We start from the raw sequence: 24,336 nt of genomic DNA, 5'->3' as shown, positions 1-24,336 counted from the left end.
ATTATCGATTAGATCAGAATGAATCAATATTTCAGGACTCGATTCAATTCATGGTCGATATCGAATTATCGACGTTTCTAATGTTTTCATTTTCATTTCAACTGACTTTTTTGTTGTTTGAAATTTGATTTTTGAACTTGAAGAGAACTATATAAAAATGTAATAAACAGTTGTAATTCTCATTGTTCACATTTATGAACTTTCAAAACACATTTGGAATGGTGATTAATTATAATTAGTATGTTCAAATAATGTTGAATCTCTTCTGAAAGTCAATTCCAAGTAAATTTTTGTTACGGTAACTGAAATGGAGGTTAGTATTAACGGTTTCAGTATAGTCACAGAAAATAATATTATAATAAGTTATAGTATTTATATAATTTGTATCACGTTATTTAGATGAAAATTCTTCTGTTATATACCGTGATTTGTATTATCTGTGGTGTGAAGACATGTAGGTATGGTAGGCTATCATATAGTATATTTTTTAGATCACAAATTAATTTTTTAATACAATTGAAACATGATTTTAAAGTTGAATCTGGCTGTTTTGGATTAGAATGGCGTTGGATTAAATCTTTCAGAACTAATCATTTCAATTCATTTACAATTCATGACCAGCCATTGTTCTGGAAGTTGGATGGATTTTGTCGTATAGAACTTGAAAAACAGAAAAGTTTATATAAATATTGAGATGGCAAGTCAAAAACAAAGATAAGACCTTGTTATCTCCTCACTCAGGGAATGGAGTAGAAGCCTGGAAGGTTGAAAGCATTGTTTTGAATTAAAATGTCTCCCAACAATCACAAAGGAACAATGAATCCGGTTGATATATTTAAGGTGCAAATCGGGTAACTGGTGTGTGATGTGGTCAATCGTGAGTGTGACATCAATATCGTTACGCCTCCTTGTGGAGTAAACATAAATTTGGACTCTTTCTTGAAATGTATTGGCTCAAGACGGTTACAGTTCCCAACTTTTTTCCCGGTCGAAAACAAGGTATGGTGATGCCTACCATAATTTTTATTGAATCCTCTTAAAACCACTTGCACGGCCCCAAAGCACAATTTTGCAATAGGTAAGTTACCTTGGAGAGACGATTGCAGCCCATGTTGACGTTTTACTTCCATGATAATAATAATAATAATGAGTTTCTGTTCATGGCGTGGTCATAAGTATGGCCACAAGTGAACAAGTCAAGAACATAAAAACCTGTCATAAGACAGGTCAAGAACAAAAAACACATCAAACACAAAAAGCAGCAAGCAGAAGAAGCAGCAAGACTAATGCAAGAAGTATCTACTTACAGTCTGAGGATCACAATCATAAAACTCCCTCATAGAATAAAAGGGGTTCTCCTGAAGGAAAGCCCTCAGTCTCCTCTTCAAGACTGTCTCTGGCAGAGTCCTGGCTGAAACTGGCAGCTTGTTCAAAATCTTAGCTGGCTGGTAGATGAGGCTGCTCTGGGTCCTCCCCAATCTACAATATGGCAGGTCCAGTCTCAGATGTGCCCACCCCAGGAAAGCTTACGGTCCAGAGTGAAGCCAAGGAGCTTCACTGAAGGGAAATCATATAGTACTCCATTCCTGAGGCCAAACACAATTCTCTGGGTCTTCTCACTATTGAGAAGGAAGAGATTTGCCCGAAACCAGTCCGCAACAGCCCTCTCAGAAGCACACATCTTTCTGCCCAGGTCAGTCATGTCACCACTGATAACCAGCATTGAGGTGTCATCAGCATAACACACCACAGTCCTGTCTCTGAAATCTGCTCACGTCCTTCCAGGTAGGAACGGAGAAGCATCCTAGGGCTGTCACCAATTCCATAGGAAGCGAGCTTGGCCAAAAGAGTAGCATGGTCCAGGGTGTCAAATGCCTTGCTAAGGTCACACAGTGTGAGCCCAGCAAGGCCTCCCTTCTCAAAACTTGCATGGACCTTGTTCAACAGCCTCCACTGTCGACTTCCCCACTCTGAAGCCAAACTGTGTACCTGAAAACAGATTATTCAACTCACAAAATTCATAGAGTTGCTCAGCTATCACCATTTCAAATATTTTGGACAAAATAGGCAAAATTGAAATGGGCCTATAATTATTGGGGTCACCCATATCACCCTTCTTGAACACAGGTATTACCTTTGCCAATTTAAGCTGGTCTGGAAATATAGATTGAGACAGACATATGTTAATACAATATGTGAGTGGGACAATTATGAGCTCAATTATACTTTTTAAGAAACCACTAGACATAAAGTAAACGTCCTTGCTGGTTGAGGTCTTCATTCTGGTTGAGATCCTGAGGATGTCCTCACAGGTCACTCCACGCCAAGCGAAGGCTGCCGCTGGTGGTCGCCTGATGTCTTCCAGCAGCTCCAGTGGTGTTTTTGATGCCTCTGGTGATGCCGCAATCCGCTCTCGAATCTGCTGGATGGAGTCCACCCAGTGATTGTTCAGCTCCTCCGATGATAGTGGAACACGTGCAGGAGCAGATGATCTTGTTTCACTCCGAATCACCTTCCATGCTGCCAAACACTTGTTTGGTGCCCCACCGATGATGTCAGCATTGTATGCAAGCCGTGCCCTTGCAACCTCATGACGGTAATCATCTCTCAGTCTCAAGTAAGCTGCCTTTGAGTCACCAGAACCATCTTGCCGAAATCTTTCATAAGCTATTAAAACCAGGTCCCTCAGATTTAGTAAGTCATGACTAATCCAGGGTGATGAATGATTCTTCACAGTGTGTTTCAGAGTCCTTAGTGGGAATGCTTTGTTAAATTCAAACAGGAGATAGTTAAAGAAAGCTGAGAACACAATCCGGGCATCGCGATGATGGAGCAGGAAGATCCAGTTCACATGAACAATAGCGCAGCAAAACCTCTCAAGAGCACTCCTCAAAATTACCCTGGTTACAGACTGTTCAAGTGGTAACTGTCCACCTTGCAGGAGCCCACCAGTGGAGGGGGGACCACTCTACATCTTATGGCCTCATGATCACTGAGTGAATAGTGCATGACATCAGATCAAACATCAACATTCAGCCTCATACTTGTAGCAACATTATCTAGGCAAGCTTCCAGTCTTGTAGGTTGATCAACTGTCAAATACAAATTTCGGGACTTCAACAGGTTAACAAAAATCTTAGTTTTGTTATCATCAACAAGTACATTAATGTTGAAATCTCCACCCAACACACATGCAAAGCCTGGGTGCAGGGATTCAAGGCGGTCAAGCAAAGCCTCAAACACCTGGAAGAAACTGTCCAATTCACTATGAGGAGGTCGATAATACCACAATAATGAAAACCTGTTCATGTAGCAATGCAATGCATGCAAACTCATGCTTACCCTCTAAGCAAAAACTTCCAACATCTATAAAGCTAGCTTTTACTTTGTCATTAACAAAGATTGCCACACCACCATTACGGTGCTCTTTACGTGAAAATTCAGCCACAAGTTCAAAACCTTTTATTCTTATTTGTTGCAGGTTCTCACTCCTCTGCCAGTGTTCACAGAAGCACTAAATATTATATTCATCAAAATTGTCTATCGCTTCAATCTCATAAATCTTGTTGCTCAAGCACTGAATGTTGTAGAAAAGAATTTGTATCCACATTTTAAGAGGCCTAATCCGGTTGTTCATGCTATCTAAATCACATGCATTTAAGTCGACCGTTTCGGCTTGCCTAAAAAAGGCCTTGTTGCTTTAGGATATTTAGTATCATTACTTCTTCTATCAGGGACAAAGTTCTTCACCAGTACACCATCATTCCAGAAATCAGAGTTCAAAACACATGCATGATAACGTTCAGCAATAACAATTTGAAAGAAGAGTATGAGTCATACCTGGATTTCAGCTTCACACATTCAAAGTCTGACTTGTCAATACCCGAAGCATTTAGATAAGACACCAAGTCCACCTCACAATAGTGAAGTATTACCATGATACACCAAGAATCTTGACTTCGTTTTCACCAGACGAAGGTAGAGCGCGTCTCAAAGTACATATCATTTTCTGAGTGTTGACTTGATCCATGCCTGTTTGCCTTGTTAGTCTGTTTGCTCCAAATTATGAGCTGACCTCCTCTAGAAGTTGGACAGACATAAGGATGGCTAGTTAAGGATCGCCAATCTGTGCAATAAGATCTGTGCTTTACCTTCCATGTTGGGATCATTTAAGAAGAAGATTAGGAAAAGTAGAGGGTCGAGAATTGATCCCTGTTAAACTCCATAGTTGACCCGAAGCACCTGTGATCTTGCATCTTTTGCCACCTGGCTACGATCAGAACTTTATTTAGAGAATAAATGTGTAAAGGTCTAGGTGTAAATGGGAATTATTTCTCTCACTTCATCTAGTATGTCAAGTACGTTACACTAACAATTCAAGGATCTGTATGTGTTTGGCTGCCCTTCAAACCAGAAACTTCCCTAATCTCACAGATTAGCTAAGCATCGTGCATCGGGCTCCCCCGATACCAAGATAAGGATATTATGACATTCTATAACATGATTGTAACAAGAAATTCAGAATCACCTACCTACTAAATCTATTTGAAAGACTTCCCATGACGCTTCTTGATATTTACATATATACTTAATAAACATATATAAGATAGAAAAGTTTTCATCAAGAGTCTGAAGGGTCAACTCTTGGTTAACCCTTACTTTTCAGTAGGAGCATCCCGTTACACATCTAAAGCTGCGTACAGATATACGCGCCTCCAACCCGCTCCGCGCACGCTCCGCCCCCGCTCTGCATTCGCACCGATCATGAACGTTACGGGATATGTTAGCTCTTCTCGTGTTCCACTCTTGCTCTCCGGTCGATCATCAATCGCTCTGCTCGAGTGACGTTCGGTTGCGAAGCAGAGCGAAAGTCTGTACGCACCTTAGACAGAGATGGCGACTGAGCACATAACATAAATATTATAACAAATCTCGACACATATATTTATTATATAATGGGATATCATGTAAAAAATTATTAGCATTTTGAAAAATTGGAAGTATGTCATTATGTAATATTTTTGATTTTAAAAGAAAAACTCCTATGTACGGTATGTGTTGTCCAGTATCTGGAGAAATTATCAGAAATCCACCCCCCATAAGAGGACTGAAGGCGATGCCAATGTTAGTAATACGTAAAGCTTGTATAATGTGGCCTTTTGCACCAAAGAACATCATGTGTCCAAGCGAGTTGCGGGGAAGTAGTTGATATCGCGAATATTAGATTGGGACACCAGTCGAGATACCAAATTTTGTTGTAGCAGCGTTGTTGCGAGTGAGACACTAACTTTGAGGCTTTCAATGCCATAAGAACTACAGTCCAAACAAAATTACTTTTGACTTGGAGGAATGTTCGGAGCAGAGAAATGGAGGGAGATCAGCCAATTACAGTTGAACAACGCGGGGTGACTTAGAGGGGTTTTACAAAATACGGAGGACCGAGGAAATATACATAAAGCGGATTAACTTACTTGATGCGGTTGTAACGTTGCGGTTTTAACGACGATGACTGGGGTCTCAACCAGCTCTGCCGGGAGATAGCACCCTTCTCCTCCTCCTCGGAGATAGACAGAGCTAGGTAGAGAGTGAGAGGGGGGGGAACTAAAAGCGATAAGATGCACTGTACTGTTTGCGTTCTAACCAACAGTAATGAATAGTCATAGGTAGAAGAGCAGTTGCCAATTTGTCGATTAGACTCAGTCTACTCAGTTCTTTCAGAGAGGAAACTTCGTATTTGTATTATAACACTCACTAGAAATTAGAGAACGCTGGCCGCTTCAGAACGGTAACATCGCCGCCGCTGTTTTTTTATATCCCTCTGCTACGCTTATCCCGTTACTCGCTTCCAGTTTCCAACTGGTGTGGGGAAGTGAGAGAGTTTCGGTATCTTCACTGTTGTCTCTCTAATATCATACAGTACACTAATTATTATCCTTGGAATTAGATTATTGTGTCCTAGGGTGTCTTAATCTAAAATTTGGTGTCCATAGGTAGTATAATGAGCGCAATAAAACTAAAACCTCACGACTCGCTCGATCACTTGGTATCCCAGCCTCGTTTCTTTAATTTAATACAAGATAGGGTTGCGACCAGCAATTATATAGCAAATACAGTATTCTCATATATGAGCTTGAGTCCAGCTCCGCCATGGAAGGTATAATTAAATCATTTCTTAGTAGTTCGGAATCCACCTGAAATTACAGGCTCATCATCACGAGCACAAGTGTAGATTTTCAACACCATAGGTTATTTCAGACATCCAGGTTATATCAACAACGTATTCAGCGAAAAGGAGTTGCTATAAAACGTTATTTTAATACATTTTTGGTTGTGATAACTCCAATTATTTTTATTCAATCTGCATAATATGTTTTTAGAACTACAACTGTCTACAGTATTTTTATTATAGGGTAAAGTTATTTCAAAGTGTAGGCTACAATTTAATCTCAAGATTAATTACAAGACAAAACTAATGAACCAACTTGTTGCAGGTATCTAAAGATCCCAACTCAAATAAACTGGAGGACTTTGAAGTTCTTGAAGTGATCGGCTCTGGATCTTTTGGAACATGTTATAAAGTTTGCAATAAGTATGATAAAATGATTTACGTATGCAAAGCTATTGATTATGGTAAAATGGATGAGAATCAGAAAGAGGTAATTACATAAAATTGACATCAGAATCAGAGAAACACATGCAAAATGCAAGTAACCAACTTATTTTATTTAAATTTCAATAGCCTTGGAAAAATCAAGTTTGTAAATTGTGTGAAATTGTCACTCAAATTCAGTCACTCAATGCAAAAATAACTTGAATAATTTATGTAAATATTGTAAAAATTGTAACATTAAAATTATATTATTATGTTATATTTTTTTACCATTGTTTCAACGACTTGGCTTTAAAATAAATCAATTTGTTTTGAGGTTGAGAATTTCAATTTGACGTTTAGTATAATCTGTGGATTTAAGTGAAATTTTTAATATTTTTTGTGATCTGTGTTGCATTGCACTTTTATACCAAATTACAGTATTTAAATTGTAATTCTACATAATTAATTTCCTATTGTTCACATAATCAATCAATCAATCATTCAAGAATGTTCTTTATTCGACAACACGGTAAAATAGGATTGTTTCCTTGTAAAATCCTACGTTGTAAGCTATACAATCAGTGAATTATTTGATATTTTGCTACAGATTTTAAACTGGATTAACAAACTAACATTGTGATTTTGTCTACTTTGCCTCTATGTGATTCATAGCTTAGAGTGTGGTAGTGACCTCAAAACAGATTTATTGCATACTATGCTGAAAGAGCATAAATTTTATTTAATTTTTGTAAATTTTCTACATATTCAAAACTTTTGATTAATCGATTCCTGCAATCGCTTTAAGGGAATAATAATTCAAACTTATCCAGTCCAATTTATTGAAAAATATTGATTGAGATCATGTCACATCTTTCAATAGATTTCTTAGAATTCTCTCCCTTGCGTATTTTAATAAATTGAAGTAAATTGTAATTTGTTTCAGCTGTTAGTATCCGAAGTGAACGTTTTGAGTGGTTTGAAACATCCCAATATCGTTCAATATTACAGTAGAATAATACATAAGAAGACAACCACTCTATATATTATAATGGAGTATTGCGAAGGCGGCGATCTTGCTTCAATTGTGGTTTCGTGCAAAAAGTAAGTTACACATTACACTATTATTATTCTCTTCATTCTTTGTTTATAATATGCAATATTGTACAGAAAATGACTACAAATTGATTTATAGTTTGTTCAAGGTAAGAAATTTTGAAACCATCATAAGAGGCATCAGAAGTTTTATTAAGATATACTATAACCCTATATGAATTGCCGGTTTGTATTGTTTTGCTAAGAAGTATTTATTATCAAACATTTAAAATTTCTTTAAAATTTTCTGAAATGAGTTTTGTTTGTTTTTCGTTTTGAGATCGTATTTCGTTTAGATTATGACCTATTTATTGATAAATAATTTAGTACCGTAGGATGCCATTGACTTCCTTTCAAAGAGGTATATGGATTTAAATAGAAATATAAATGTCAGTACCCTTTTTGAATTATTTCATCACAACATGTTTCAGACATCCATTCATGTATAATTCAAAGAGGGTACTGAGATTTGTATTTCTATCTATATTACAAGTAGTCCTAAACAGAAAAGATATATGGATTTGTCTAAAGATTATTAAAAAAAAAATTCAATTGAATTCTAAATAAACAATTAACAAATTTATATTTTATATCCTTCTTAAGCATGGCTATTAATTTATTTATTTCTAATGGCTGTTTGAAATGTAGATACCGTACGATACACCTCCATCTTGTAAATAACCTTCATCAATCATCACCCATGCTCAAATCAAATTATTACTATCTGTTGCAATAAATAATATTTCTAATTTAATAAAATAATAAACAAATAGTGTCAAATTCTGGTATAGTCTATCGGGGTCGCCGTCTAGATGTCACCCCGACTACCTGACACCTGGTCATTTCATTTTGGCCATAGACGACTACTTGTACCCTCGTAAAAATATACCATTGCCGTCAAGTTGTCACCCCGACTACTTGTCACCTACTGGAACGAAGGTGCCAACTAGTCATGATCGTAAACGATAACTTGATACCTCGCACCCTCGCGTCAAAGTGTCCCCCGACTAGTTGTCACCTCCTTAGAAAGGAGACAAATAAACGGGGATGGCTCACGTCAACTTGTCCCCTAAAAACCGGTTTTAAAAGGGGACAGGTTGACGGGGTGTCAAGTAGTCGGGGTGGCACCTAGTCGCGTTCCCGTCTATCCTTGTCAAATGTGAGCTTAAATACAAACTTACTTGTTGAATGCAGCTTGAACCCATCTCGAATTTAGTTCAACACAATTAAAGAGAAGCTTAAATTTTATGAAGATTATAGAAAAAATGAATCTTTGATGATTATTATTAGTTCGGCTAATTAATCTTCATGTGTTTGCAGGAATAAGAAACCGATTGAAGAAGGATTCATTTGGCAAGTTCTCTACCAGACGGGACGAGCCTTGCAGGCTTGCCACTCGCATCTCAAGAATGTTGTCGTCCTGCATAGAGATATAAAACCGGCCAACGTTTTCCTCGACTCGGCAGGAAATGTAAAACTTGGAGATTTCGGACTAGCCCGAATTCTACAAAAAGATGAGTCATGTGCTGAAACTGTTGTTGGAACGCCTTTTTACATGAGTCCAGTAAGTGTAGTTTATAAACAATTATTCAATATTAATAAAATGTAATGTTTGTTTTAATATTTTTACATTAGGCTATAGAATTATATTTTTCATCAAGAGGCAAAAAATATATTATGTGAATACAGGTTGTCTGGTTCTTAATATCACAAATCAAAATTAATTGAGAAACGACATCAACCTACTATTTTACTTGCAAAGCATTTGATACATATTTTTTAGTTATAAACAGAGCGATACTTGAAATCTCATAATGCATTAGTTCTTTGGAAAACAATAGATTTTTCTTCAATAGAGTAGTTTCGATAATAATTAATATGTGAGTAATTATCAAAAAGGCATGTTCCACTCCACATATTCATTCATTTATATTTCTAGGTGGAAAAGTTAGTTTTTTTTTTTAGTTAAGAAGTTATATTTCATGAATAGCACTAATTTTGTAGAATTGTTTCTCTGTTCGTACCTAGCTAAATAATGTTGTTAATGTGAAATAATGACATACAGGATCAAATTTTGCAAAAGATTCTCATGATATTTATTTTACTATTTGCTGCCTATGGGAAATGTAGTCTAATTTGAGGATATATTTTACAGGAAGTCCTAGGAGGTGGAAAGTATAATCGCAAATCAGACATCTGGGCTTTGGGTTGCCTCATCTATGAGCTTTGTGCCCTATCGCCTCCGTTTGTTGCTTCAAGCTTCAAACTTCTCACCTCCAGTATTAAGAATGGAAGGCAAGTAGCAGGGTCAAATACTATAGAAGTAAGTTTTTTCTTTTTATTTGATACAAAAACAATTTTGATACGGTAAAATTTTCAACTACTAAAATTGGAATCTATTTCATGTAACCGGAAACTGACAAATAAAAAAATATTATGAGAACAATTTAAAATGAGAAACAAAGTATAGGAAGATTTATTTATTTATTGAGTAGAGCAAACAATAAAATAGTCAGAAAAGAAAAAAACAGGCTATTGCCCAAAACTTTTTCTATTTCTAAATTTTATCTTAAATCGTCCAAATATTATGTAGGTTATGTCCATTTACATTTCTTCGCCAAATCATTAATCATATAATCACAAGTCAAAATAGAGCAAACAATTTTAAATTTAAATAGATTGATAATAAAACTTGCCCAAAAACATAAGATATTAAGTTTGTGATTATTGATTCTATGATTTCAGGTTTGACAGAATACCGTCTTACTACTCAGACGACCTGCAGAAAATGATAAGTTTCATGCTGAGTGTGGATCACGAATACCGTCCGACCATTGAAATGGTTCTGCACCATCCGGCTGTGGTGGTGCGGGTGTCGCAGAGGTCGATTGCCGCTGCCGCCGCCGCCGCCGCCAAGCTGCCATCGAAGCGATGCTCGCAACTGAGAGGTGAGAGTGACGAGGAAATCAACGAGTTCATCAAATCCATGTCGATCTACGACCGCGAGCCTTTATCGGTGAGCGAGAAGACGTTCAAAGAGAAGTGGATGGTCAGACTGAAGGTGCTCAGGGAGAAAGAATCGAACCTCAGGGCTCGCGAGGAGAGTTTGTCAGAGAAAGAAAGGTCGTTGTTGAAAAAAGAGAAACAGGTGTCTTTGATGGAGCGTGTGGCCAAGGAGAAAATAGCTCGCGCCGAAGTGTATCTGAAGCAGTGCAAAGAGAATAGACCTGCGTCCACTCTGACCTCTCGACAACACAGAATGAAACCCATCGAAGAAGCAGACACATCGCTCAGTGCTGACCCAGGAGACACTAGTCTGGTTCCCACTTCGGCCAAAATGGACCCCTTCACTGTATTGAAGCCTACATTTCACAGGTCAGCGTCAGAAAGGCGGCCCAAACACGTGCATTTCAACATCACCAATAATCAATCGCAAAGGAATCTCGCAACAGTTAAAATTCCTGCCGGCAAGCCCAATCCGCTTCAAGACAAAGTACCGCCTACCAAAAGGCAAGAGAGTGACAGCTATATGGAACAGAGGGCCGCCTGGTTGGAGCAAAAGAGAAATTTTTATCGTTCCAACGAGAAAGAGAATTGCGCCGCATCAGTCCTTCCCTCTTCTAGCAACAACGATGAAACGATGAAAAGAAAGCAAAGCAAGGGGTTAACATCAATATTTTCTAGAAAAAGCTTGTTGAACTTGCGTTGATCGTCAATAATTATTGTATTTGAGACTTACATGAAAGCAATAGATATTATTCAATTTCTAACACAATTTTTCATTTTATCACTTTTGAACTTTTCAGGGTAAACAGAGAAATCATAATAAAATCCCTTATAGAATTATATCAATTTTTTTAGGTGCTTCGTTACTTTTCGAGAATGTACAATATAAACTGTACATCTGATGAGATCAGATAGTGTAAAACTCAAATTCATAATCCTTTGAAATGACTGTAATGATGTTTAGTGCTTACGACGCAATCAATCTATGATTGCCTGACCATTTATCCTAAAATTGATAAAATCTATTGCTTTCGTGAGTCATTGCTGTTACAATAGAAATAATTATATCTAGAAAAAATATCAGTATTAATTTAGAATATTGTCATTAATTTAAGAATACTGTTGCCATAAATTGATCAAAACTTATCTTAGCTTTAAGTGTTTAATGTTTAGAATAAAGTCTAGTAAAAACGCTTCATACCATTTTGCAACTGATGGTGCCAGGAAATAATGTTTGTTTCTCTTTCATACTTGTCTATTTTAGGCAAGAAGTACTTAATTAATACACTAGCAATAAAGACTAGATTTTCAGAACTTTCTCCAATCTCTGTCATTGTATATAATGAGATTCACATTAAACTGTCGGGATTGGTTGAATGTGCATTGGTTGAACATTCATGTTATTAGTATGTGATACTGATATTTCAAAGTGAAATCCTTCACTATATCCTCTCTAAAGTCTCTATAATTAACGCTGTTAACTTACTAATGAATTTGTTCGATTAAATAGAATTCAATCAATTTTATTTGGCGTGGTTCAAATAGGCCTAAATCATAAACTTGTTGATCTTGAGAAAGAAGAAGAATTTTATCTTGAGAATTCGAATCAAAACTTTTCTTGATGAGAGGGTTCATTGGAAATAGGTAGGTATGAAAACGCCAAGATTTCGATAATAATTATATCAATTATAAGTTCTTGAAGTGATGAGTCATAGGGGACATGCGGGATCATGGCTATATTTATAAACGTTTTTTTCTACAATCTTAGCTAATCACGCTTTCATTAAACAAACAGAATAATACATTTTTCTAATAATTTAATTCCATTATTGATTGCAAGGCAAACGAAGGCCTGGTTGCACAAAAGCCGATTAAATTTTAATCGTGATTAATTTCCCGTGAACCAACCAGAGAAGCCTTCTCTGATTGGTCCTACTGGGCCCGTTCTGTGTACATGGAATGTGGTAAATTGTCCGATTCACAATTTACCAAGTAAAAAGTTCCATGGGAGGAATTTTGACAGATTCTGTTCCAGCTCCAACGTTCTGCCCCACAGTCAAATAGTTTGTTTACCATAGCATAGAATACATAACCAACAATATGATGTTTGATAACCATTCATTAAATGAATTTTTCTCGATAGAAGATTTGAGAGTAATGGAATAAAAGAAATTTACACTTTTCTAGACGGTAGGTTTGTAAAACAGCCTTTCTTCATTCACGCAGCTAGTAAACGACAAATTTTGGTGTAAATCAACTTTACATGTGCGCGCCAAAAGCTTGAACCAACGATTGTGAAATGGCGTTCCATGGGAACATTTTGCACTAGTCACGTGATGGAACAATTTACGATTGGAACTGGAACAATTTACTGTACACAGAACGTACACAATGAAATTGATCATGATTCAAACTTAACCAGCTTCTGTGCAACCACCACAAAGAGTGCTAAGCTGAAAATCTTTCATAAATTCAACTCGTATGCCGGCGCTTTACTCTCGCCGAGTTCGTACAAATGACGACGAACGAGAGAGTGTGATGGCCTCTCGCCTTCGTTCCGACGAGACCAAATGAGACTTGAGAAGGCGGGATTCTACTCAAATTGAAAAAAACTACTTTACTATTTATTACTTTGAAAATCTGGTCCGCCATTTTGAATGCAACTTTATTTTTTTAAATAGGAAGGTGGCCATGCGATGCATGATTTCAATACGGAATTTCAAGAAAAAATTAATGGCGAAAACCGCATATCGATATCTCAAACCGTTTTGAAGATATTCACATTAATAATCAATACTATTCAAAGCAGAAAGGAGAGAACAAAGTATGAGAACGGCTTAGTATCTCATAAAAAATGTGATTCCAAGGTAGGTTTGATTGGGGATCCTGATCAAATTGAAAATCCTACTTTACTATGACTTGAAGAATCTGGTCCGCCATCTTGGATCTGCCATTTTGAATTCAACTTTATTTTTTTATATACGAAGGTGGTAATGCGATACATGAATTCGATACAGAATTTCAAGAAAAAATTAATGGCGAAAACTGCACATTGATATCTCAAAATGTTTAGAAGATATTCACATTATTAATCAATACCACTCATGTATTTCATTTCTGATTTGCATGGTATTGTTTAATAATATGAATATCTTCTGAACAGTTTGAGATATCAATGTGCAGTTTTTGCCATTCATTTTTTCTTGAAATTCCGTATCGAATTCATGTATCGCATTACCACCTTCGTATATAAAAAAATGAAGTTGCATTCAAAATGGCAGATCCAAGATGGCGGACCAGATTCTTTAAGTCATAGTAAAGTAGGATTTTTTTTGCAGTCATTTTTTCTTGGAATTCCGTATCTAAATCATGTATCATATGATTTACCTTCCTATTAAAAAAAATCTGGTGTGGGGCACTCACACAACTTTCCTTGCCGTTATGAAAATTGATCACCTGACGCTAGTGTTCCCGCGCATCTCAAGTCTACTATTCAAAGATTTGAGCCAGCTGGTGACAGGGCAATAACGCTTGAGACACACGAGGTCTGCTTTCTCTTCATAGTGAATAATTTAATAGAATCGACAGTTGTCAACAGTTTGCAATTGGATAATCACATTTTCTCGAATTTCGAGATTATTTTTAATTTTAGGTGAAAATGTTACTGAACATTAATTGTAGAGATTCTCATGCTCAATCTTTTCCACTAAATTTCTTTTGTTTAAATTGTATCTGAAGCCTGATAATTGAGAATCTTAAATCAAACTTTGCATAGATGGGGCGGAGCTCCTGAAATTTTTACAGATATGGGATTTGTGGCAGTTAATAGATCTTATCGATGACTATTTCAGGTATAACTTTAATCAAAATCGTTGAAGCCGTTTTCAAGAAAATCGCGAAAAACCCAGTTTTTGACAACATTTTCGCCCTTTCAGCCGCTATCTTGAATCGCATTTGATCGAAATTGTTCGTGTCAGATCCTTATATTGTAAGGACCTTACGTTCCAAATTTCAAGTCATTCCGTTGATTGGGAGATGAGATATCGTGTACACAGACGCACATACACTCATACACACACACACACATACAGACCAATACCCAAAAACTACTTTTTTGGACTCAGGGGACCTTGAAACGTATAAAAATTTAGAAATTGGGGTACCTTAATTTTTTTCGGAGAGCAATACTTTCCTTACCTATGGTAATAGGGCAAGGAAAGTAAAAAAGTTGCATTCAAAATGGCGGACCAGATTTTTTAAGTCATAGTAAAGTAGTGTTTCCAATTTGAGTAGGATCGCCAATCACACTCACCGTCAAATTCCATTTGTGTATGAGATGTCAAGCCGTTCTAGGACTTTTCACCCACTCTGTATATTACAGTAACTATATAACCATATATATATAACTAGTAACTATAGTACCATATAGTTAATATAATTCCATAATGTATGGAATAGTTAGAGTAACTATAACATATACTGTAGTTACTGTATTATAATAACTATATACAATAATACAGTTATATAGTTACTGTATTATAGATTAAGATTAAATACTTTAATACTGAATTTCCAGTTCTAAAACTTCTAAATCAGTTGTACTATTAGTTCTATTAGTTTTTACTGATTAATTCAACGTATTCATAAGTTTGTTCCAAAGTGATGAAGTCGAAATAAAAGAGGTTAACCTGTGCTAACTGAAGTAATAGATAATTTAACATAGTGTCAATGTCCAGACTCTAGAGGATCTAGAGAAATTAATTAAATCAGTAGTTTTTTATCCTTTTCAATTTTCAAAATAAGGGAAAATAATTGATAATAATATTGAACTACTCAACTAGACATATTTATTTAGTAAATATACAGAAAATCAACTAGAACCAACTTGGCTTTGGCCAGGAAGGTTTATCATTGGGCCCCAACTCTCTGTAATACAGAGCACTCTTATCTCTAAAACGAGTCATCCTCTCTGTCTCCGCATTATCAAGATAATTCCCGATTAGCAACCCACAAAGTGGAAATAATGAAGCCACACAGCTCTTGGAAAAGCTCCACGGCTGCATTTTCTGAAAAATAAACCAAACATCAAAACTTAAATCTGAGTAAGGTTCAGATATTACTTTCTACAAAACTTAGGAATTATTGAATTCGACATACAGAGTTTTGATAATTTTTCTTTACTCCCCTAGTTGGAGGATTCCAACAAAAATATAAAAATAAAAATGTAAGGCATTTTCAATAAGTCTGAAACAGACGCTTTAGTAAGAGGGTCATTTTTTCAACTTCCGATTGGCCATAAATAAAAGGTGAATGTTATTCACACTTATGATTATTCCTCATACCAGTGAATTAGCCTACCAAATCCCTCTCCATAAAATGCTGCCGCAGAATGAGTTCAAGTGGGCTATGACGTTGGTTTGGAGCTCACCGTTAGACCACCGCTCAGACAACCTTCGATCACAGAGCTGAACAGCTTGTCATTCCCACCAAACGTCCTGTGATAGGTGCGGCCAGATCGTAAATTGTTGTCTAGTTATAGGCCCAGAAACATGACCGCCTCAATCGAGCCTCCCGCCAAGTGCTAGTTGCGTTATTCGTTGTTGCTATCAAAAGGCAATAGTTCAGGATAAATCTACCGAGGAATGATTCAAGTTTACGTAGGAAACGTTATAAGTGATGATATTGTGTGTGGATGGTGTCCTTACAGTGCAGGTGCAACCAATTTCTCCAGCGAATCAAATGGGATAATTTCGATCACCCACTACACAAACCTGATTTGGCCACTAGTAACGTATGCCTTTTTCTCAAACTCGAGCCTTTAAGGGCAGAGCTTACTAACTAAGGCTAGGCGCACACCAGTTAGTCAAGACAAGACATGATCAGACACGTTTAGTCACAACACTTCACATAGTTGCTTATGAAGACATATCTAATTGCAATGACTAATCAGTGTGAATAGTGTCATAAGCTAGAATGTGAAGTATTGTGACTAAATGTGTCTGATCATGTCTTGTCTTGACTAACTGGTGTGCGCCTAAATTGCAGAAGTAAATCTTGTCTTGATGAGGAAGAGAGGAGAAACATTCATAATCAATACATCAAGGCAAAGAGGATCTACAGGCAGGAGGTGGACCTTGTGAAACGAGAGGCAAACATTAGTTCAATCAATCAGGTCAATAATAAATGCAAGGCTGCTTGGGACCTAGTAAAAAGTATTTCAGGACCAAGCAAGCAAAGTTTGAAGCCCAGAGTCAGGGGCAAGCCCTGATGAATTCAATGATTTCCTGATACAGGAGGTGGAAAAAATGTCAGTGCCCTACCAGAAATAGACAGATCACAGGTAGCTGCTGGCAGACTCTTTCAGCAACCTAGAGATGGGACCGTAGTAATGGAGGACTTGGACCCAGTAATACCAGAGAACATCATCCAAATGGTAAGTCACTTCAGAAATAAAAAGACTCAAGATATCTATGGTATTTCAGTGGACCTGTTGAAATCTATTATTGATGTCATTGCCCACCCTCTTAGTGTGGTGTTGAATGCATTCCTTGGCAAAGGATATATCCCCACAGCCCTAAAACTGGCTAGAACAGTGCCTATCTTCAAAAAAATGTGACCCTACCGCCCTGAAAAGCTACAGGTCAATTTGTATTATTCCCGCACTGGTCAAGTTCTTTGAAGCCTCTATGAAGATTCAATTAATGGACCACTTTTAGAGCAATAACCTATTTTCAAGTGTGCAGCATGGATTCAGACATGGTAAATAACAGTCACAGATGTTTCCAAGCTGGTAGGTGACATCCTAGATTCTTTTGAAGAGGGGGACTCAGTAGCACTGGCTCTAGCAGACCTGAGTAAGGCGTTTGAGTTTGTCCCGCATGATATTTTGCCGGAGAGATTTGCAGCATATGGAGACGAAGGTTTGGGTCCTTGCCACCATTGGTTCCTACACGACTGACAGAAGGCAGATCCTTTCGCTGGAGGGAGCTAACTCAGGCCCACTATAGGTTCATCATGGGGTACCACAAGGATCAGTGATTGGACCCCTCCTTTTTCTGATTATGGTCAATGACCTAGGATTTACATTGGATTCAAGACTCACCTGGAGTAGCCACACCAACAAGCGTTGCCTGAAGCTATCCAGGGTAATATTTCTACTCAGGCGTCTCAAGCCTCTTATTTCTAGGAAGCATGTTATTGAAGTGTACTTTGCCTTGTTCCACAGCCATATTTTTTATGGGCTGCAAATGTGGGGACATGCACCCGGATGTAATGGTGTACTTCTTCAACAGAAAAATGCATTGAGAATTTTAGACTTAGCAGGATAGCTTGATCACTGTCGGCCGATCTTCATCAGACTGGGTATCTATACGGTGTTCAACCAGTACATTCTGCTCTCCTTGCTACACATAAAAAGTCATTATCACTCAATGGCAAGGAGAGCTGATAAGCATTCGTATAATACTAGAGGGAAAGCTAAAATTGATGTAAACTTCTGCAGATTGAACAAGAAAAGATACTGTTTCCCTGTACTGGCACAGAAGATCTTCAACGTGCTGCCAGACATGGTGAGGGATCTGGATGACAGAAGTTTTGGTGCAAGGATTAGAGCCTGACTCCATGGGATGTCATTCTACTTTGAGGCCAACAGGTCTTTAATTTAATTTAAGTGATACAGAGTCCGACCGACCATCTAGATCTGTTGTTAAGTTTTAAAAACATTAATGTTTGTCAAGTTTGTGTAAACAATTTTACAGACGCCGTCCATCCAGGAAGCTGATCAATGACGAAGGACAGAAGTATAAATTCATTCAAAATTATTAAAGGTCTGATATTCACAACTTAACTGACCAGATAACCAATCATACACCATTACACGATGTCTCAATGAGTAAAAAGGAAATTTATCAATAAGAAAAGAAAAAGCAAGTTACCTTATAGTTTTATTTAATTTTCCAATCTCAGTTGTTCTTTCTTCCAATTCTGAGTGTGTCTGTAGTCAGCGAATATCAAAGTTCCGGAAATGGTAGGAAAAATTATGCAAACGCTGTATTTCCGCAGTAAATAGAGTGTTCTTGAAAAATCCATCAAACTGAAACACATTTTTAAATTCATTACTCCTTATAAAAAATTGAAAGATTAATTTGATTTTTAAATAACTAAATCTAAACACAGTGTTGTAATCTTGCTTTAGGGCAAGATATTATGGGTTTAGGTTTAATAGAATTAAGTTATTTTAGGCTTGTGCAAACATAACTTGGAGGATATCAAAGATTAATTAAAAAATAATAATTATTCCATTTTTCCGTGTATTCTAGCAAAAATATATGTTGGGAGTATAAATACTTGACAACTCTACACCTGGTATTTAAAACTAAGATATTAATTTATTTAAATTGAATTATTTATTGGTTATTAATTTTTGCTCACTTTTGACAACAAACTCAACTTGACGTACTCTTTCAAGACTTTGATCACACTGTGCAATTATTCATTGATTCTGACAATCATTCTACAAATATGCAATTCAATATGCATCATCTACAATCACTCTTTTGTTTGTAAAGAGTGTCTATCTCTGCTAAGCAAAATCACATTCAGTCAGTCTTGGAGGCATTTAAGAAGATTCTCATCACGTTTGCTATGTGATTTATAACGTGCCTTCAATTGTGTATCACACAATATTCAATTGGAAGCTGGTGAAGTATTGTCTTTGAGTCAATGCTGTGTGTCAGACTAGTAAATCCTACTTGAGTGATAGGTTGCAGGCCGTGGACTGGAATGGTGAACTATAAGCTTAGGTTTCTCTGAACCAGCGTTATTGCATGATCGGTCATCAGTGATACGCGGAAACCACGCGTTCGTGTTAAAAAGCGGGTGTTTTCTCTGGCGCCAAACTCGCAGCGCGCGATTATATTTTCAGTCATATCCAAGGCAGCCTGGGATATTATAAATAGACCTAAAAAGAAACAGTCTGCTCTACCTAAAAATGCAAGTCTAGATGATTTTAACAATTTTTTTGTTCACTCTGTTACACAAATTGTTGGAGATTTTACAGGAACTACAGCTTGTGCGGTGGACAGAGTGCCTTTACAGAACTGTGTATTTGACAGATGGAAAAGAGTGACACCTATGGACTTGGTAAAAATTGTAAATGGCTACAAGAGCTCGAAGAGTCCTGACGTCTATGGCATGTCTACTTTTCTCATGAAGGCAGTAATCTCTTCTATAGCTGTACCACTCAGCAGACTAATTAACAGCTGTCTGGAACAAGGCGTTTTTCCTGACCTACTGAAGATCTCAAGAACGGTGCCAATCTTCAAAAAGGGTGATATGGAAGAGTTGTCAAACTATCGACCTATATCTCTGATCCCTGTTTTTGCAAAGATTATGGAGTCTGTGATGCTTATCCAACTTTCAGCCCATTTTGAGGATAATTCGCTCTTCACGGAAGATCAGTTTGGTTTTCGCCGTGGGAGATCGACGATTGAAGCTGTCCAACGCCTGGTGGAATCCATACTTGAGGCAATGGAGAAGAAGCACTCAACTGCCATCACCCTCTGTGACCTCACCAAGGCTTTTGATTGCGTATCTCATGAGATTTTGCTGGGGAAGCTCATGAGATATGGTGTTAGAGGAGTGACCATGAAAACGATGCAGGAGTACCTTTTACGGCGTAGGCAGGTTGTAACAATTAGCGGTGCTAAATCGCAGGAGCTCCAGGTCAAGTATGGAGTGCCGCAGGGATCAATTCTTGGCCCGCTGCTGTTCCTCATTTTCATAAATGACCTCAGTATGGATGGAAAAGCCCTGCTGTTTGCTGACGATACAACTCTCATTACACAAGAAGAGGATCCACAATTGGCTGTACTGAGGTCTGCTGAACTATTGGAGGAGGCGAGCACATGGTTTAGGGCAAAAAGACTGTGTATGAATGGAGATAAGACACAGAATGTTCTGTGCACCCTGAGGCATGGTCTACCTCCTTTTGGTGGGCCTGAGGTTAAGCTCCTTGGATTCATGGTTGACTCATCACTGACATGGGACCAGCACATTGATATATGTAACCGACTCTCCAAAGTAACATATCTGATACGGAAGCTGAGAAGCCATGTTCCAAGGAGTTACCTGGTTACTGCATACCATGGTCTGTTTCATAGCCACATCAACTATGGGATTGCACTTTGGGGGCATGCAAGTGGATGTCACAGAATTCTCCTCCTACAGAAGAAAGTGATTCGTATAATAACATCATCACCATACTTGGAGCATTGTCGCCCGCTGTTCAGGAGGCTGGGAATACTCACTGTCTTCAGTCAATATGTGCTGAACTCCCTTGTACTTCTGAAAGGCCAACTTCACACACTCCAAGCAAGAGGCCAGATACACAACTATTCAACTAGAGGGCGAGACAACATTGACCTTCCCTACTCTAGATTGGCTAAGCTGCACACTTGCTACCCAATGCGCGCATTAAAAATCTACAATAGACTTCCACTGCATGTGCGGGAGCTGGAGGTGAGAGTGTTCAAGAAAGTGCTCCAAGAAAAGCAAATTAACCTCCCTCTCTATTCTTTGAGTGAGGAGGAGATTGTATGTTTTGTCAGTCTCTTCGATCGGCCATCCTGAGATTAGTGTACATATTTGAACTTTTATGTTTTTATTAATTGACAATGTCTATCCGGTATATACACTGGTCACAGACAGAAGAAAAATTGGATTGGATTGGACAACATAGATATCTGACACGTTGCTGTAGCTTTGATGCTGGACTAAGAGGATAATGAAGAAAATCTACTAATGAATTTTGTAAATGAAAACCCTTTGAACTTTTTATTGACAGGGAGGAAGAAGGGTTTCTTACAATTTTGATTTCCAGGTATCCGTTGCATAATGAAATCAAGTTTAGGGAATATTTTAGGCTTTCAACACATTTTGTTTTATGAGGAACTATTCTGTGAATAGTAAACCTCACGCAGTTATGAACCACAGCTTCCTCTAACACTAATACTGTCCATCAGTGTAAATTCTGTCCTGTCCTGTTGTGTCGGAGAGATATCGGTGTGAAAACGGCTAATGGCTGATTTGGCAGTTTGGGTTGGTGTATAAACAATGCTCTTGGATTCAATGCAACATTGGATTCCGTAGTTACTGTTGCATTTTATAATAATAACCAGTGTCGTATCCAGGGGGGATGTATTGTGAAATTTGAAAAAATAGTGAATGAATCAAGTTGAAACTAAGCCTAATACTATGGTTTTGAAGTTTGTGTAAAAATTTGAGTCGAAATTATAGTTTGCTATCTTAAATGAGTAGGTCTATTCCGGTTACTAAAACATTATTATTTTTTTAAGAATTAATTCACTAGTAAAATTCCATTCCATTCTATTTGTTATTCAATAAAGAAATCATAGGCCTATGACATTTTCAAAGTGAAATCGAAATAATAATAATTAGCCAACTTGAACAAATAACCTTGAATTAAATGTTATTTTTCAGTGATCGCGTAAAATCGCACTAATTTAAAGGTATATTATCAACATTTGCCGGGGGAGAGCCCCCGGACCCACCTTTGGTGGGGGATATTCAATACCCCCACGCCCCCCAAAAGTTGAGGCTCTTCCTACGTCAATGTTATTTATTTATTTATTTATGATCCCCCCATGATTTTTTTCTGGATACGCCCCTGTCAACAACACGTCTTATCACTAGAAGATGGTGGAATGAAGGAGCTGGAATGGCGACTACTGGCAAATAGCTACTGCGTGCCACGCAAAAGTCTGGGATCCCAGACTTGAGTGCGCGACGCAGAGGGATCACGCATTGTTGAATTGGCGGAAATCACAGAGAATTGCGCGCGTGAAGTCAGAGAAAACACATCCGTAGCAATAGCTGCAGCAGACTTTTGCATGATTACATCATCGCGCATCCCGCAGTGACGCTGCGAGGTTCAGAGAAACCTAAGCTTAAAGTTCTGCACAATTGAAACATGGAGCCGACAGGGATCAGTAATATGAGACGTTTGCTCTTTTTTTCTCAATGCATGATATTTATTATTCAGTAGATGGTTCGCAGATGATAAATAACTTTTGCTGATTATAAATGATTAGATTCTGCTGGGCTAGCTGAGAGGGAACTGTATCATAGTGCATCTCAATGGTTTGATCAGAATGATCTCAACATTGACAAGAGAGCTGTCATTCAGTCTTAATCTAGGAATTACCATGATTACTGTAAAACTCTTAGGTTTTTCCTGGATAGTAGGTTAACCTGGAAGGCTTAGGCTCAACTCACACTTACGCGAGTCAGGTCGAGAAGAGACGACTCGACCTCAGTCGCGTGTGAGTTGAGCCTTACATTAACCAATAACCAGCTCTGCAGAAGGCTAAGTCGTGTAATTTTCCTAATTAGAATGCTTATATCATGTATGCCTGACGGTTTTGTACGCCCGACTAACTTTTCTTTTTTTTAACTACGGTAGTTAATTGGGAAAGTGTAAAATTTATATTTTATAAGTAGGTACGGTACCCAGTTTGGCTACATTACAACCTAGGCTAATGTGAAAACTTACAACTCTCTTAAGAATAGAGCTTAAATTTACTAAAGAAAAAAATATAAAAAGCAAAAATCATTGAAAATTACAAACCTTTATGTAACATAGTTGGAATAAACGTAATTGAATCTTTGGATTTCTAAATAACCTCTTGCAGGTTGCAGAACGATTTTCTAACAGCTGATTCAATAGAAAGGTCACGATGTCACAAAGAGCAGCTTCTCTTTGTCTCAGAGACAGAGTAACGGCCAGCAACAGTCACAGTTATCACATAGTTATTCAAAAGTATTCTTTGAGTATCTATAGTAAGGTCCACGTTATAATGGTAGTGTACGATTTGCAATGATGTTGCTATCCTTGTCTATCTTTCAAAAAATGTGAAAGAGTTGGGGGTTAGGTTTTATTTAGGTTATATTTAATAATGTTTTATTAGGATAAGTTAGGTTTTTGCTTTGAAATTGCAATATGCTAGAAGGGGCTAGGGTCTAGGTAGAGCTATGTTTTTTGATGCTTCAAAGGTGAAAGGATAGGTTAGGGGGTTAGGATCTTGCTTTGAACCACATGTTTGTGAACATGTTCATGAAATGAACCACTTGTTTGGGTTTTGCTCTAAAGATGACGAATAGATCTAAAGTATTGAATGTGAAAGAGTTAGGGGTTTTATTCAGGTTATATTTAAAAATGTTTTATTAGGATAGGTTAGGTTTTTGCTTTGAAATTGCAATATGCTAGAAGGGGCTAGGGTGCAGGTAGAGTTATTCTTTTTGATGTTTCAAAGGTAGAGGGATAGGTTAGGGGGTTGGGATTTTGCTTTGAAATCTAAATTATCAAATGTGAAAGGGTTAGGGGTTAGTGGTTCCTTAAGGTTAGGTTAAGTTTTTGCTTTAAAATTGCAATATGCTAGAAATGGCTAGGGTCCAAGTAGAATTATGCTTTTCGATATTTCAAAGGTGGAAAGATAGGTTAGGGGGTTAGGATTTTGCTTTGCAATTGGAATATGATGGAAGGGATTAGAGGTTTTTATCAAAAGTTATGTTTATTGATGTTTTAGATGTGAAAGTGGTGATTAGGGGGTTCGGTTTTTGCTTTGAAA

General features: G+C 37.5%; 1 protein-coding gene across 1 annotated transcript; it reads left to right on the top strand.

Annotated features, from left to right (window-relative positions):
• Positions 1-93: 93 nt before the first annotated feature.
• LOC111048744 (serine/threonine-protein kinase Nek2) lies at positions 94-12,211 on the top strand. Its single transcript, XM_039430956.1, has 6 exons — positions 94-313; positions 6,492-6,656; positions 7,536-7,693; positions 9,005-9,248; positions 9,840-9,979; positions 10,430-12,211. The coding sequence occupies exons 1-6, from the start codon at positions 308-310 to the stop codon at positions 11,391-11,393; spliced, it is 1,677 nt and encodes a 558-aa protein (XP_039286890.1). The 5' UTR covers positions 94-307; the 3' UTR covers positions 11,394-12,211.
• Positions 12,212-24,336: the final 12,125 nt, after the last annotated feature.

The sequence above is a fragment of the Nilaparvata lugens genome, chromosome 6, assembly GCF_014356525.2.
Source record: "Nilaparvata lugens isolate BPH chromosome 6, ASM1435652v1, whole genome shotgun sequence".
NCBI lineage: Eukaryota > Metazoa > Arthropoda > Insecta > Hemiptera > Delphacidae > Nilaparvata > Nilaparvata lugens.
The sequence above is the reverse complement of the archived record's forward strand: the minus strand, read 5'-3'. Positions and strand labels throughout refer to the sequence as shown.

Coding starts and splice junctions, on each gene's coding strand:
- LOC111048744 (XM_039430956.1), top strand. Junction 7,694..9,004: donor ATTGTGGTTTCGTGCAAAAA/GTAAGTTACACA, acceptor ATGTGTTTGCAG/GAATAAGAAACCGATTGAAG. Junction 9,980..10,429: donor TCCAGTATTAAGAATGGAAG/GCAAGTAGCAGG, acceptor CTATGATTTCAG/GTTTGACAGAATACCGTCTT.